General features: G+C 44.5%; 1 protein-coding gene and 1 long non-coding RNA gene across 2 annotated transcripts in view; both read left to right on the forward strand.

The window, feature by feature from the left end:
* Positions 1 to 14,440, forward strand: part of ccdc102a (coiled-coil domain containing 102A) — a gene marked incomplete in the record, with an annotated part of 104,233 nt that overhangs the window by 47,985 nt on the left and 41,808 nt on the right. Inside the window, 1 exon segment of the mRNA XM_032537675.1 lies at positions 11,934 to 12,341. Within this exon segment, the coding sequence (XP_032393566.1) occupies positions 11,934 to 12,341 (408 nt within the window).
* The window catches only part of LOC116703084 (uncharacterized), an 8,327-nt gene continuing 6,495 nt past the window's right edge, over positions 12,609 to 14,440 (forward strand). The window contains exon 1 of the long non-coding RNA XR_004335336.1: positions 12,609 to 12,811. This is a non-coding gene — a long non-coding RNA (uncharacterized LOC116703084). The remainder of the gene's footprint in view (positions 12,812 to 14,440) is intronic.

Raw genomic sequence — 14,440 nt, forward strand, 5'->3', positions numbered from 1 at the left:
TGGTCCCCAATACTGATCTGAGGTCTCTTTATATAGACCTTAGTGGTCCCCTAATACTGTATCTGAAGTCTCTTTTTATATGCTTGGGTCCCCTAATACTGTATCTGAAGCTCTTTTAAATAGACCTTAGTGTCCCCTAATACTGGATCTGAGGTCTCTTTTATGTAGACCTAGTGGTCCCCTAATACTGTATCTGAAGTCTCTTTTTATAGACCTTAGTGGTCCCTAATACTGTATCTGAAGTCTCTTTTATATAGACCTTAGTGGTCCCCTAATACTGTATCTGAAGTCTCTTTTATAGACCTTATGGTCCCCTATCTGGATCTGAGTCTCTTTTATATAGACCTTAGTGGTCCCCTAATACTGTATCTGAAGTCCTCTTTTATATGACCTTAGTGGTCCCCTAATACTGTATCTGAAGTCTCTTTTATAAGACCTTAGTGGTCCCCTAATACTGTATCTGAAGTCTCTTTATATAGACCTTAGTTCTCCTAATAGGTGTCTGAGGTCTCTTTTTATAACAGTCCCTGACAAAAGTCTTGTCGCTTATCTATTTTGTAAAACACCTGCTGTTAACCTGACTTTTATTAATCAATTGGTGTAAGAATAGCTCATATAAAAGCTAAAACCCCTCCAAATGATGTTCATTGCACTGAAATAAATTAGTTTCACTGAAAAAAGATTTATAATTTAACAAGACAGAAAGGTCAAATTACGAAATTTAACAAATTTACTGCAAATAAAAAATATGTCGCAAATAATAGTGGTGCTGTGAGATCCAATGTATAACTTGTATGACTCCATGAGCTTGAAGGACTGCATCCTGCGGTTTGGCAAGTTTCATACAATGTATTGATAAGTCACCAGGAATAGCTAGGAAAGCAGTCTTGCATGCCTCCCAGAGTCATCAATTTCTTTGGTTTGGTTTCCATGCTTCCTCTTTCATCCTACCCCACACATGCTCAATGATGTTCATGTCTGGTGACTGGGCCGGCCAATCCTGGAGCATCTTGATCTTCTTCCCGTAGGAACTTGGAGTGGAGATGGAAGTATGCGATGGGCACCATCCTGCTGGAGAATTTGGCCTCTTTTATGTGGGAATATAAGAGGTAGCTAAGATGTCTTGGTATTTGATGTTGCCTTCCACCCTGCAGATCTCTCGCACACCTCCATACTGGATGTAACCCCACCCATGATTTTTCCACCACCAAACTTCACTGTTTTCTGGGTGAATCTTGGATCCATGCGGCTCCAGTAGGTCTCCTGCAATTATTGGCGGCGACTGTGGTGTAATTCAACAGAAGATTAATCGAAAAAATCCACTTTCTTCCACTTCTCCAGCGTCCATCCTTTTAGCAGGCTGTGGCCTTGGCAAATGCCACACGGTTTTTTCAATTGTCTTTGGTTTAGTGCTGGCTTCTGGGCACGGATTCGACCATGGAGGCCTTTCGAGGCAGAATCCGACAAACTGTTCTGGTTGACACAGGGACTTCAGGGGACCAGTGTCTGGTGGAGCTCTGCTCTGGGCTGGCCTTGGATTTTCAAGCCAAAACGGTCCTCTCGAGCAGTTGTCTTGCGTGGTCGCCTGACCTGGGCTTGTCAAAAACGTCTCCATGTCTTCAAATGTTTTTTTAATCCTATACTTGCACGCTGAGACACATTGAGGTGTCGCCACATCAGCAGTGGATCTGGTCTTCACCTCTTGATAATCAAGACTTTAGTCTCAGGGTGAATCTTAGGCATGTTTGCAGAGGTCTTTGCAGTTGATGTGAGGTCTAGTGTACTGGGGTTGTTTTTATGCACACCTGAACCTGTTGATCCATTATTAGTCACAGGTGAAGCTCATAGGACAAGGTGACAACACTTCTGTCTTTGCAAAATTTGACTCAATGGGCTTTACCAAGCTGTGAAATTAGAATACTTTTTGACAGTTTGGTTTTGCACTGAACATTATTAAAAAGCTGTTGGGAAAAATGAGCCTTTTCTTGTAAATAAATCTTGATTGAAATATATTTCAGCGCACTTCAGGTCAATTTTGCACACAAGCACAAACTTTGTCAGGGACTGTAGACCTTAGTGGTCCCCTAACTGTATCTGAGGTCTCTTTTATATAGACCTTAGTGGTCCCTAATACTGTATCTGAAGTCTCTTTTATATAACCTTAGTGGTCCCCTAATGCTGTATCTGAAGTCTCTTTTATGTAGACCTTAGTGGCCCCTAATACTTATCTGAATCCTTTTTTTAGACCTTAGTGGCCCCTATACTGACCATAGGCAGGCTGGGGGAACACATATCAATGTTAAAAAACCTCATAAAGGGAAATTGCTGCATGCCGTGGGACCTTTAGTGATTACATTTACTTATAATTATATTAGGCACTTTATTTGCAGATTACAGTTTAAGTTTTTTCTCACTTTGCCAGACCAGGTGCAACGTATTGTCAGACTTGCTGATGGATAATCTAGAGCAGTAGGGTTAACACTGTGGGTTATTCTATCTTTAAAACACAAAACACCAATGCAATAAAGTAAAAAAGCTTGTGAAAACACAAAAGAACCTTAAAAATATGCACATGACTTGAATAATCTGGCAATTTTGGTGATTGGGAGTATGAAAGTGTGTGTATAACAGATGATCTATACAGATATATATATACAGAGTTTCTGCAGGTTTCACCAGGTCAAACTTAAGACTTTTTAAGACCTTTTTAAGATAATTATGAATGAAAATTAAGTACTTTATCACCATCACTAACCCTTCACTTCAGTTTTTTCAAGCCCAGTATCACTAAACTTGCATCTCCCCATAGCTGAGATTAAAATCTGTCGTGGTGCATCCGGATTGACTTGCCCCAATAATACAAAGCTGATTGGCTGATACAAATTGCTGTTGCCATTGTCATTTGTACTCCTAATACAGCAAAATAAATGAGCCTGTCATTTGGAATTAGGAAAATGAAGACATTGTTAAATGTTTTTAAGACCTAGAAAAACACTTCAGTGAATTTTAGACCTTTTAAAAAAGGCCTAAAAATTTGATTTAGAAATATTTTACATTAGTATAGTAATTTTCACAATCGGTTTTCTCAGCTACTAGAATCCCCAACCTTGCTCCACTTCTCTCTCAGTTGGCGGTGCGTCTGACCACCACCTCATGGTCTTCTCCATCTGGGCGGCTCTGGCCCGACCTCCTCCAGTTCCCGAGCCTCAGCTCCTCCGCTCTCCCAGTCGGCTCCAGCTCCCTCGCCCATGGCCCCCAGGACCCCAGGCCAAAGCCTCCCAGCCCGGGGGACAGCAGCAGCGGGGGGCTGGACTGGGCGTTTCTCCCAGTGGGGCTGGGGTGTGTGAGGCTGTCCGGGAGCGGATCACCCTGTCGGACCCCAGGCCCAGGCTGCACAGCAGGCCGCCTCCGGCCGACTTACCGCCGTCTGACGGTGGGGCTGGGTGTGGTTCATGATGGAGTGTTGGTATGGTGGATGAAGAGGGTGGGGTGTAGGGTGGGGGGTAGTTTGGCGGGGGGATTCAGGAGAGCATCATCCTCTTCTAGTCCGGTGATCAGCCTGAGACCAGGAACAAAGCTACAGGAAGACCTGGAACTCGGTTATGATCAGAAAATCAGTTTGCATGGCATGGGGATACTTACGCCCCCTGTATTCTTTAAAATACAGGGGGCATAATGTTATTGTTTCACGATACATGATTCATTCACAAAGAAAATGGTAAACTTAAAGGTTGGATTTATCCTCTTATCCCTATTTTAAATTAAGGCTTAAGAAAAAAAAAATGTTTGTTTGGTGTTTTTTATTCCTCTTTTTGTCATCTTAAGCATGGTTTCCTATAGTCATGAGCAGCACTGTATGGAGCATTTAACAGCTACAGAGACACATATTTCACTCAGGAACCAAAAAAAGGCAGTGTGAGGCATTTTTTAGCCATGACTTTTACTTATGTATATATTAAAATATATCATACAGGTTGCTGTGCTGTACCCAAGTGCCAAAAATCAATGAATGCAGCTTGCAGCTAGTTACATACAGGGGATTACAGAAAACCTTGTTCTCTGTGTGTTGTCATTTTCCCATGACAAGTGGTACAGTGAAAGCTTTAAATGAACACCACTGCATACTGTGTCTGACATGTCGACCACCTCACCTCTCCCCATCCCCTCACAATCTCCCACCTTAAACAAATATTTCTGTACAAAAGCATGAATTATATCTGTACTGCACATACTTTCGTTTATTAGAAATTGCACATATTGGCCACCTGGCTAGCTACACATGGTAAGAGCGTGCGCCATTTTTAGAGCTCGGTCACGGCTGAAGGTCACTTCCTACCTGAGGTCCTTTGCTGCATGTCATCCCCCCCTTCTCTCCCCTCGTCATGGTCTAAGCAGTTCTTTCACATAAAGGCTAAAATTTTAAAAAAAATGTACACGTGTTTCTATCTTAACATCATATATTATACTTTAACCATATGTAATTTATAATCATAGGCAAGATTTATAGTTTCTGTTTGTGTTTTCTATGGGGTATCATATTAAAGCCCAGTTGTATTGTGAAACGATACATCTCTCCTCGGGGATCGGTGGTGAGCCTTGATCTTATCTCCACTGTCGTGCCAGTTTGGGTTAAGAATCCCCAAAAAGAAAAATAAATCTCTGGCTGTGGTGAAGTTGACCTCAAACTCTCTGGGCCAAGGAAAGCTCTGCCCCCCACCCCCCCGTTCCTTTCTCTCACACGACCTAGATTCAATACTCACTCCGAAGCCAATCACTGCCACTCTCTCACTTTTCTCCTCATTTTATTTGACCATTATTCAATGAAAATGAGAATAATGATACAAACATATCGCAATTAGATATTTTTCCTCATATTCTGCAGCCCTACCTCCTCTCGGTTAGCAAATTTGAACTCCACAACGCCTAACATGAGTGGACCTTTACCGGTTTATTTAGTTCAAGGGTGTCTACTGGGTCTGTCGCAGTGCACGTTTAGGCACCACTAGGAAGCAGAGTCTGAAAAATGTCAACAACAATATAAGCCTCAGTGGATGCATTGAATCCTTTTTCCTTCCCATCAGGTCTAGGCGCGTCCCACAATTCACCACAGACCAGCTAGCACATCAGTCCAGATTGTTGACGGTGAAGGGACAGGCTGTATGCTGGTTTTAGGATGGCCCGTATCAGCAGCTTATGAAGAACGCTGATGTCCCACTGTGCTTAGTGAACACCCTGTTTTTATTCATATGGAAGTCACTTAAAGAAGCTCAATTCCTGCTCATTTTCAGGTTCATAATGGTATTTAGAAGTTGTACCAGAATAAGTTTTGGTGTTTCATTTTCAAAAAAACCCATATTTTTTGTTGTAACTGCACATTGCTGCAGGCTCTTCTTTCACCCGTTGTTTGATCTCTCCGTTTTAGCTACAAAGTGAGGCATCACACTTCTGTTTCCATCTTTGTTGGGAGTCACACGTGCAGTGCTTGGGTAAGGACTACTAGCCAATCAAAGCAGAGTATGATGGCTGCCATGCTTGCAGCTAGGCGAGCATTATAACGTGTTACCAAAGTAACGCATGTTACATGTTTCAAGTAAAGCTGGACTACAAGGCTGTGGAGCAGTTGGTGACAGTTGTTTTCTGTTGGAGATGGTAAGTCCTTTGGTGGGGCTGTGGGCTTTTTCACTTTGTAAACCTTTAACATGCTTCTGTCCTCCCCTCCCTTTATAGGTGTGTGGTGGAAGCTCCCTGACATTATGCATCCCTGTCTAGTATGGGGACAGCTCTTGCAGCGGTTAAGACAGCCCTGCATAGGGGTAGTTACAATCCACCTAAAAGATCACAAACTGCAGTCCCCTTTCCCTGGAGCAGATGCAGTGCTGTGCCTCCAACATCACGAGCGATCACTCTCCCCAGCACACACACCTGTTTAACCCCCCCTACCCACCGGCAAGAGGCTGCGCAACCTTCATGTTAGGACCACAAGGCCTAAAGCTCAGCTTCTACCCAGAGGCGGTGAGGCTTCGGAACCCAAGGACTGTCAACTACAAACGGTCTACTGTCATCCCTTTCCCCTAAAGAACTGGATGAATTTGTATTGAACTGTTCTCACTTTACCAAATAGACCCCTGGTTTACCTGGTAGACGGCTTGATGCTCTGAAAAACTTGTCGCTTTGAGTGGTTTTAAAGAACTGATTTTATTCTTATTCTATATTTAACCCTTGAACATGCACCAAATAAATATATACCACAATAAAAGGAAAGGCCAAAAGGAATATAGAACAATAGCAAGCAATTTTATATTGCATCTTCTGAGTTACATATACTAATTCTTAAAGAATAATAGCGCAAATCTAACATTGTTAGGAATAAAGCATAAATATTATTTTTTCAATCATTTTGAGAAATATATTCTTTTGGCAAAAAAACACTTTAGAGAGAACCATTCAACCAATATGTCTCTGCCTCTGTCTAACCTTCATCTGGATTAGAGCTGCAAGATTAATTGATATACTGTCTATTCAAATTAATTGGCAACTAAACATGATAATTGATCAATTGGTTTTTGAGTCATTTTTTAAGAACTTCCAAATTCCTCTGATTCCAGCTCCTTAAACGTGAATATGTTCTAGTTTCCTCTTTCCTCTGTGACGTAAACTGAATATCTTTTGAGTTGAGGACATCATCTTGGACTTTGGAAAAACTGATCCACATTTGTCATCATTTTCTGACTTCTAGAGACCAAACTAGTATCCTTCATCTAGAAATGAATCAACAGATTAAATCAAGGATGAAAATAATCGTTAGCCACACCCCTAGAAAAAATCTATTTAATTGCTTTATTATGACAGTTTTTGTTTATTTATTCCCTCTCAGGTCCTGAATGCGTGTTTCCCTTCACTGCCATCTGCTTGGAAGTGCAATACTGTATGATTGATCCTAATAATGGAAAATTTATTGAACCGACAAGACGTGAGCTTCGATGAGTCACGTAGTTGTACGGGCTCATTAACCAAGTGTGTCCTCGGATATTAACCGCAAAATATTTGTGGTATTGAAACGGACCCACTGATTCCAGGCACACATTATACTACTGTTTGTGCCACCCCACAGCCCAGCTGCAGTGCCAAAAGTGGAGGAAAAAAAACTATTGTTGGAACGAGGTTTAACAAAAGGAGATCAACAGAACACTGGCAAAAGCTGAATCAAATATTTCTCCCTGAACGCAAGGTAAACAGAGCAACGAGGGAGAGAAGCTAGCCCGGGTTTGACTTCATCTCTATCCCAATGAGCGCATTTCAAAATCCCACGTGACCCAATCCACTTCTCCAGTTCCAAATCTTAATCCTCTAGTCCAGCTGTTTCTCAACATTTTTTTTTGCCACAACCACAACTTTTGGCCCCATATCCTCCGGGGCCCACTACGCGATTTCTTTTTCGGGAGACTAACGCGTCAAGCGTTAACTAGCATCACGTGCGCCGATGCTTCTGCTGCTCCAACGTCTGGTTTTCAGAGCATCAGAGAGCAGCGCAAAGGCATTTTAACCCTTGTATTGTCCTTCCCTTTTACTATGAGCTTTGCCCTTCCAGGTCCAAAATTGATTTTTTTTTTTTGCGCCTTTCAGAGGATCAGGATGTTGAGTGGAATCTCAGATGGGTAAACGTCCAAGTTTAGTCCCGATACTGTTTGGAAACCATTAAAAAATGCTAAAGATTAAATAAAACACCCCAAAAATGAAATTAAGTAATCATTAATTTTAACCTGAAGAACATTGGAATCATCCATGTTATTTTTTGGGCAATTTGTTAAAGGAAATCCAATTTCTGATATAAACACTTTGAAACGGGTCCAGTTTTGACCCGAGGGACAAACACGAGGTTAATAGCACCGACATGACGCACCGAAATCCACGTTGCTATTCTCGGTGTGTTTAGAGTCTTGTTGTTTTAGGCACCGTGGCCATATTTTTGGGGTCAGGACCCCAGCTCATAGCGAGTGTGGGTTAGGAACAGAGGTTCCGCCGGTCAGAAGTCCCCTTTCGGACCAAAGTACGAGTGTGGATTGGTAGCTGGAGAGATGCAAGTTCACCTCCTGGGACTGCCAGGGTGCTCTTGAGCAAGTCACAAAACCCCCTCAGCTGCTCAGGGCGCTGGTCCAGCACTGGCAACCACTTCACTTCTGACCATCTCTCCATTATGTGCCTCCCATTATTTTAAATTAATTAACACCGGGTTTTTGCTACCCACCCACCTATTGAATTTACAAATACAATATGGGGGGGGGGGGGGCGGGGGCGCAACCAGCAGGCATTCCTCTGTGGCCTGGCCCCAAAGTTTAAAAAGGCTGCTCTAGTTGATCTCCCAGCCGACACCTTTCTTCCACAGCGCTGCAAAGAGGGTCTGGCTAGCCCACTTAGCATTCCTGGATGGGAGAAAAACACGCTCTGGTTTTGGACATTTCCTTTAAACAATCACAATCCCTTGGGCGTAAATAAAGCACCGAACGGAGCCCTGGTGCCCTGCAAAAAAGCCCTCGGTAAGGAACTTGTTTTGGTGGAGCCTGATTATGGCCGAGTAGTCTAGCTAGCGGTCTGGATTTAACCCTGCAGAGATCTGAGGAACCTGTTAACCCAAAGTCCCTCAGTCCCCCAGGAGTTTTTATACACGCCAACCACAAAGAAAAAAGGAAGGTGGGGGACTCGGCCATATAGAACCTAAAGCTAGCTGGGCAGCCCATATACACACAACCACCACCTCCACCAAAAACCAAACCACCCAGCAGCCTATTCCCAAGAAACTACCCCTAAACCTGGGTTCAAAATATGGGAAAATAATATAATGAGCCGGGAGTTGGGGGGGCCCACAATGAAGGATGGAACTGACCTGAAGCGAATAAAAGAGAAAATTGAAAACGGATTTTTTTGTAAATATGCCTTTTTTTGGAGCGCAAATCACGTGCCAAGGCAGATCGGTCCCATAGACGTCCCCAACAACAAAAGAACAAACACTTGTTTAGAAAATAAAAGATAAAAGCAACTCTTTTGATGAAAACCTCCTGGTCAGACCAGCTTTCTATAGCAACACACAACACACACCACAACAATCCACACACACACCACACACACACAGCTTTTGAATCAAAAATTATCTTTTTTATTCTTGAGAGAATTTGGGCCCTTCAAAAGTTTAAATGCGGGAGCAGGTTTTTTCCATATGTACAAGGCATTAAACCCAAGCTTAACTCCTCTTTTGGTCTATTCCTGTCTCCCCTTTAAATTTTTAGCAAATGAAAATTGGATTTTAACAACACCGTTTGAAACATGCACAGTCTTTTTTTCCCCCCGCCTCCCTTCTCCCAGAAAATGAAACCAGCTTTTCCCTTTCCCGTAGGTTTGTTTTGGAGAAACACTAAACTGGAAACGCCCGGGTCGGGTGTTGGGGGGTAGCAAACACTCTGACTGGTTTTTGTTTGTGCGTAATGCAACCAACACAAGAGTTTTCGAGTATTCGGCCTTCTCTTTGAGACTCTTGAAATGGGAGTCCCTGTATGGGGGCTTCCAGTAGGGACTCCATTGTTTCTCCCTGGGGGACTTTCACCACACGTAGGGGCCGACTGAATGGAGATTTACTTTGCGAGGGCCCTGAATTTGGGGAGAAACGGCCCTCCCCTGATCTTTTAAACCAAGCGGAGTTTTTTGTTCTTTGTCTTCTGGTTGTCTCCCCCCCCCCCCCCCCTGTTTCGACATTTGGGACTTTCTCTACTGCCTGAAATGGTTACAAACAAATGTTTTTCACTGTGGGTTATTAAACGTGGGACAGAAGCACAACCCTATGACCAAAGGTCCCAATGATCGATTTTTTAATAATTCCGTTTTTTTTTCAATCTGATCCTGAGGCCGTATGTTTTTTTTTGGACACTCGGGGGGTGAGAATAGAAGGGCAGAGCTGGTCAACTGATGCACCATCTGGTGGGGATTTTGGGTCCAGGGGGTGGGGAAAGCTCTGGAACAGACCTGGTGAAGCCCCAAACGTGTGGAGTGTGCGGGTAAAACTGGGACTGTCTGAAAGAAGGCCCCTGTCCGACGTGCTTCCACTCGCACCCTTCCGGCCGGAAGATTTTTTTTGGTTTCGGTGCAGCCCTGTGGGAGGCTGGGGGCAAATTTGAACCGGAGTTGGACCAATGTTTTTTCAAAGCTTGTTCCGATTGCTAAACCTGCCGGCAGCGAGCCTGTTGGTTCCTTAGGTTCCCTTAGTGTGCCTCCAAAGGGGCGGGTAAAACCCCTGAACACCCTGGACCGCGGTGTGGTGGAACTATGGGGTCAGGGAAGCCATGTCCCGCACTGAAGAGAGGTTGTTTCCCTTTTCTCCGGGATTATGTTTATCCCTGGAGGACTCCGGAGGCAAGTTCAAGGTTTACCGACGGGCCCCCCCAAGGGCCCGCAGCCTCTGCCCGTGACAGAGGCCAAGCCGCGGGGTTTGGGGTGGGGAATTTTTTTTCGGAGAAGACAGTGAGAGAGGACCTTTGTGTCGGGTCGCGGCCCAACCAATGTTGTGCTTCTGGAAAACCGTTCGCCACCTCAAGGCGGGGGAAGCGAGGGATCAGCCAAGCTTGGAAATACAGTAAGGATGGGACTTTTGTTGCCCCAAATTTGGGGAGGTAATAGAAAAGCGTGGAAAGGAGCACTTTGATGGAAACTCCTAAATCCAAGCTTACACGCCCTCTGTGGTGGGAGGGCACGAGCTGGAGATGATGGTGTGGAATTGGGTCCGTCCCAATTTCCCTGCGGAAGTCCCGCTTGTGGTAGTCCAAACACTCCCAGCAGCGTCAAAGCCCCCAGGGATTTGAATGAAGATTCCCCCTCCAGAAATGCCCCTGAATAGCTTCCTTGGGTGGTGGAGGGGGGGCAATGTCCCTTGGTTTTGAACACCACGTTCCTCAAGACAAATTGCGTGGAAGTCCCTGGGACGGTGCCTAATGGAAGTGGGCAAGACCGGGTGGTGGGTTTTCCCCCTCTTGCCAAAAAAGGGGGACCCAGAAGGTGTGTGAGCCCCCAACTACGGTGTAATCCAACACTTCTCAGCCTCCCTTGGAAAGTCTACTCCAAGAGTTGGGACTGAAAAGGAGGGTTTTTCGGCCCGATCGTCTAGACCCTACCGAACCTCGGATTGAAGAGTAACAATCGGATTCTTTTCCGTCCGCCCGTGGCAACAACGGATTCAGATCTTTACTCTCGCAAGGATCCCTGGAGGGGCCCCTGGGATAAATTGCCACACCAAGTCCCCCTAACATTTGTTTTTGTGGATCTGGAGAAGGCGTTATGACCGGGTCCCCCTCCGGAGAAAGTTGGTGGGAGGTGGGGGCTGGGTAAAATATGGGGGTGAGGGTGTTCCCCCTTCTTAGGGGCCTCCACCAATTCTCGCCGTCATGACCAAAGCCGAGAGCTGTGTACCCGGTTTTCTCGGCAGTAGTCGGACTCGTTCCAGGTTTGAGTGGTTTTTGGGCCTCCGCCAGGGCTGCCTCTTTGTCCCCACCAATCCCTGTTTTGTTACTATATATGGGACAGGATAATCTGAGGCGTAGTCGCACGGGAGGCCGGGGGAGGGGTTGCAGTTCCCGGTGGGGCTCGGGTCCCATCGCTGCTTTTTTGCAGATGCTGTGGTCCTGATGGCATCATCGGCCTGTGACCACAGCACTCATCACTGGATCGGTTCGCAAGCCGAGTGTGAAGGACCACTAAGGTCTATATAAAAGCATCCAAAGAGCACCATGTCATGGGACCTTTTAACAAAGATACAAAATAAACTAAAACTCAATAAACTCAAATATTAGATTAGAACTAAAATTAAAAAATGTTGACATGAAATTAAATGCGTTATAACGAGAGACACCAAAAGGCTCGGGGGGGGGGATTAATTTGCCTTGTGTTGTTCGCAGGTCCGCGCCGAGCGTAACCGTGCACGTGACGAGGTCCGACAGCTGAGGCAGCGGTTGGACACCCTCACCAAGGAGCTGACCAGTGTTCGGCGCGAGCGGCAGGAACTGGCCTCCGAGAACGAGACGCTACGGCTGGAGACGCTGCGTCTCCACGGCGACCACAACGCCGACGCTCCTCCTCCGTCTACCACTCCTCCGTCCTCCTCCCCGGCACGCCCGCGCGGTGCTTCCTTCTCCTCCTCTCCATCAATGCCTCCCTCCTCCCCCGCCGCCTCCTCCTCCTCGCAGGTCCACGCTGACGGGAAGCTGGACGGGGTGGACCGGGTGGGGGAGGGACCCCCAGGGTCTCCAGAACCAGAGCCAGTGAGGGACGTGGACTTGGACAGAAAAAAAATGGGTCAGCAAAAGGTGAGTCTGCGCTGTACATTTATTTTTGTTCACCTAGTGTCATGGCGATTCAATGTTTTTTTTGTTGTTGTATGTTTTGGAAGCTAAAGGTTAATCAATAAAATGATTGACAGGCGACTCAATAATGAAAAAGTTGCTGCTCTAGATCCTATGAATAGCAGGTTCAGCTGCCTTTTTTATTTTTTAGTTTGATGTACCGGGCAATATATCTATTATATCATTATATGAGGCTAGACATCCTCTTAAATCTTGATATGACACTTGTCTTTTCCCAGTTTTCAGGCTGCATTACTGTAAAGTGATGTCATCTTATGAACTTACAGACTTACTAACTCTTCTGTTATTTTCCCTTGCCCACTTAGTCACTGCATCCACATTACTGGTGATTATTTATCAAAACTATCATTGTGTTAGTATTTTGTGAAAACACCAATAGTCAACCCTACAACATCTCCGCAATATCGATATTGGTGGATTTCATCCAAAATATCATGATATTTGAATTTTCTTTCATATGGCACAGCTCTAGTTTGAATGTTTAATAGGCTAATGTAAATGAGCATGGTGGTTGTGTTCTGTGCGGCTGACTTTGGCCTATTATCAGTGTGTTCATGCTATCTTCTGATGCTACGGTGTATGGCCAATGTGACCCAAGCATCAGTGGATGTAGGCCAGACTGGCTGCTGGTAAATCACTCACTGTGTGTGTGTGTGTGTGTGTGTGTGTGTGTGTGTGTGTGTGTGTGTGTGTGTGGTGTGTGGTGTGTGTGTGTGTGTGTGTGTGTGTGTGTGTGTGTGTGTGTGTGTGTAGTGGGGGGTTGTCCTATTTAAGAGACACCATCCAGGTACACACACACTTTCTCATCATGCATGCTTCTCCCTGAGGGCTCAGTGATGCTGTAGTTGTACTTCTTCTCTGTCAGTTCCATCCTGAACCTAAAGCCTCGCTGGTGCTTTCTGAACACAGAGCTGACCTGCTGCTTTGCTTAGCTTCCTTTAGACACTTAAGCTTTAAGCTGGTATGGGATGTTAGCATAATAGCATTAAGCACCATCATTGGTCATGTTTCAGTCTTAAACCACTCTAAAATGCTCTGGGGAGGCCTTTTTCTTCTGAAGCCACAGAGAGCCAAAGTGAAGCAGGAACTTCTGGAACTCAAATTACTGAAAGTCCGGCCCTACAACATAACCTTCCTCAACAGTATGTTGTATGGTTCCCTCATGTCATATTTAAAACAAAAAAACAAAACAATGTAATAATATAACCGACGTCATATTTTGTTTTTTAGTAGTTTGTAAGGCACAGCATTTCCCACCAGCCCGGGAATATTGTGGGTTAGTCTTGTATTGCCAGCTCTATCTCCACAGCGCTGTGGAGGAAGGTCTGGCTACACACCAGATATATCCAGGGAGAGGAGAAAAAGAAACGCCTTAAGTTGTTTGCCCTTCTTTAAACCAATCAGAATCGTCTTAGGCTGTGCTAAGCTTCCAGACGGTGGCTCTACAAAATAGTCTCAGGAAGGAAGTTGTTGTGAAGTTCACCCAATACAGTAACGTGGGCTATTTAACCCTTGTGTTGTCTTCCCGTTGACCATGCAACTTTAAGTTTTTCTGGGTCAAAATTTCAAATTAAAAACTAAAGACACTTTTACCGCTTTCCCCGGTGTTTTTGTCACTTTTTCCAATGTTTTGGTTGATTACTTTCTGCGCTTTTTATGACATCTTGGTCACTTTTCTTAACCCTTATTTTTTCCTCCGGGTCAAATTTGACCCGGTTTAATTTTTTTCATCACACAAAATTGACCTTTAAAATAAGCTGAAAATGTCATCATTAGAAATACCCAACAACTTTGGAAAAAATATCACAAAAAGGACCCACTACTTTGAAAAAGTGACAAAAATGTCAGAAAATGCGATACCTTTTTTCATGGTTGACGGAAAGACAACACAAAGGTTAACATTCTTTTATTAAAAAAATAAAAAAAGCCATAAAATTAAATAAACACCCAAAAAAAAAAAATGTAGTGAACTGATCATTAATATAACTCGTGAAGGACGTTGCACGGAACCATTCACGTTACTTTTTTGGACAATTTGTTTG

This window comes from Etheostoma spectabile, chromosome 15 (assembly GCF_008692095.1).
Source record: "Etheostoma spectabile isolate EspeVRDwgs_2016 chromosome 15, UIUC_Espe_1.0, whole genome shotgun sequence".
NCBI classification, from domain to species: Eukaryota; Metazoa; Chordata; class Actinopteri; order Perciformes; family Percidae; genus Etheostoma; species Etheostoma spectabile.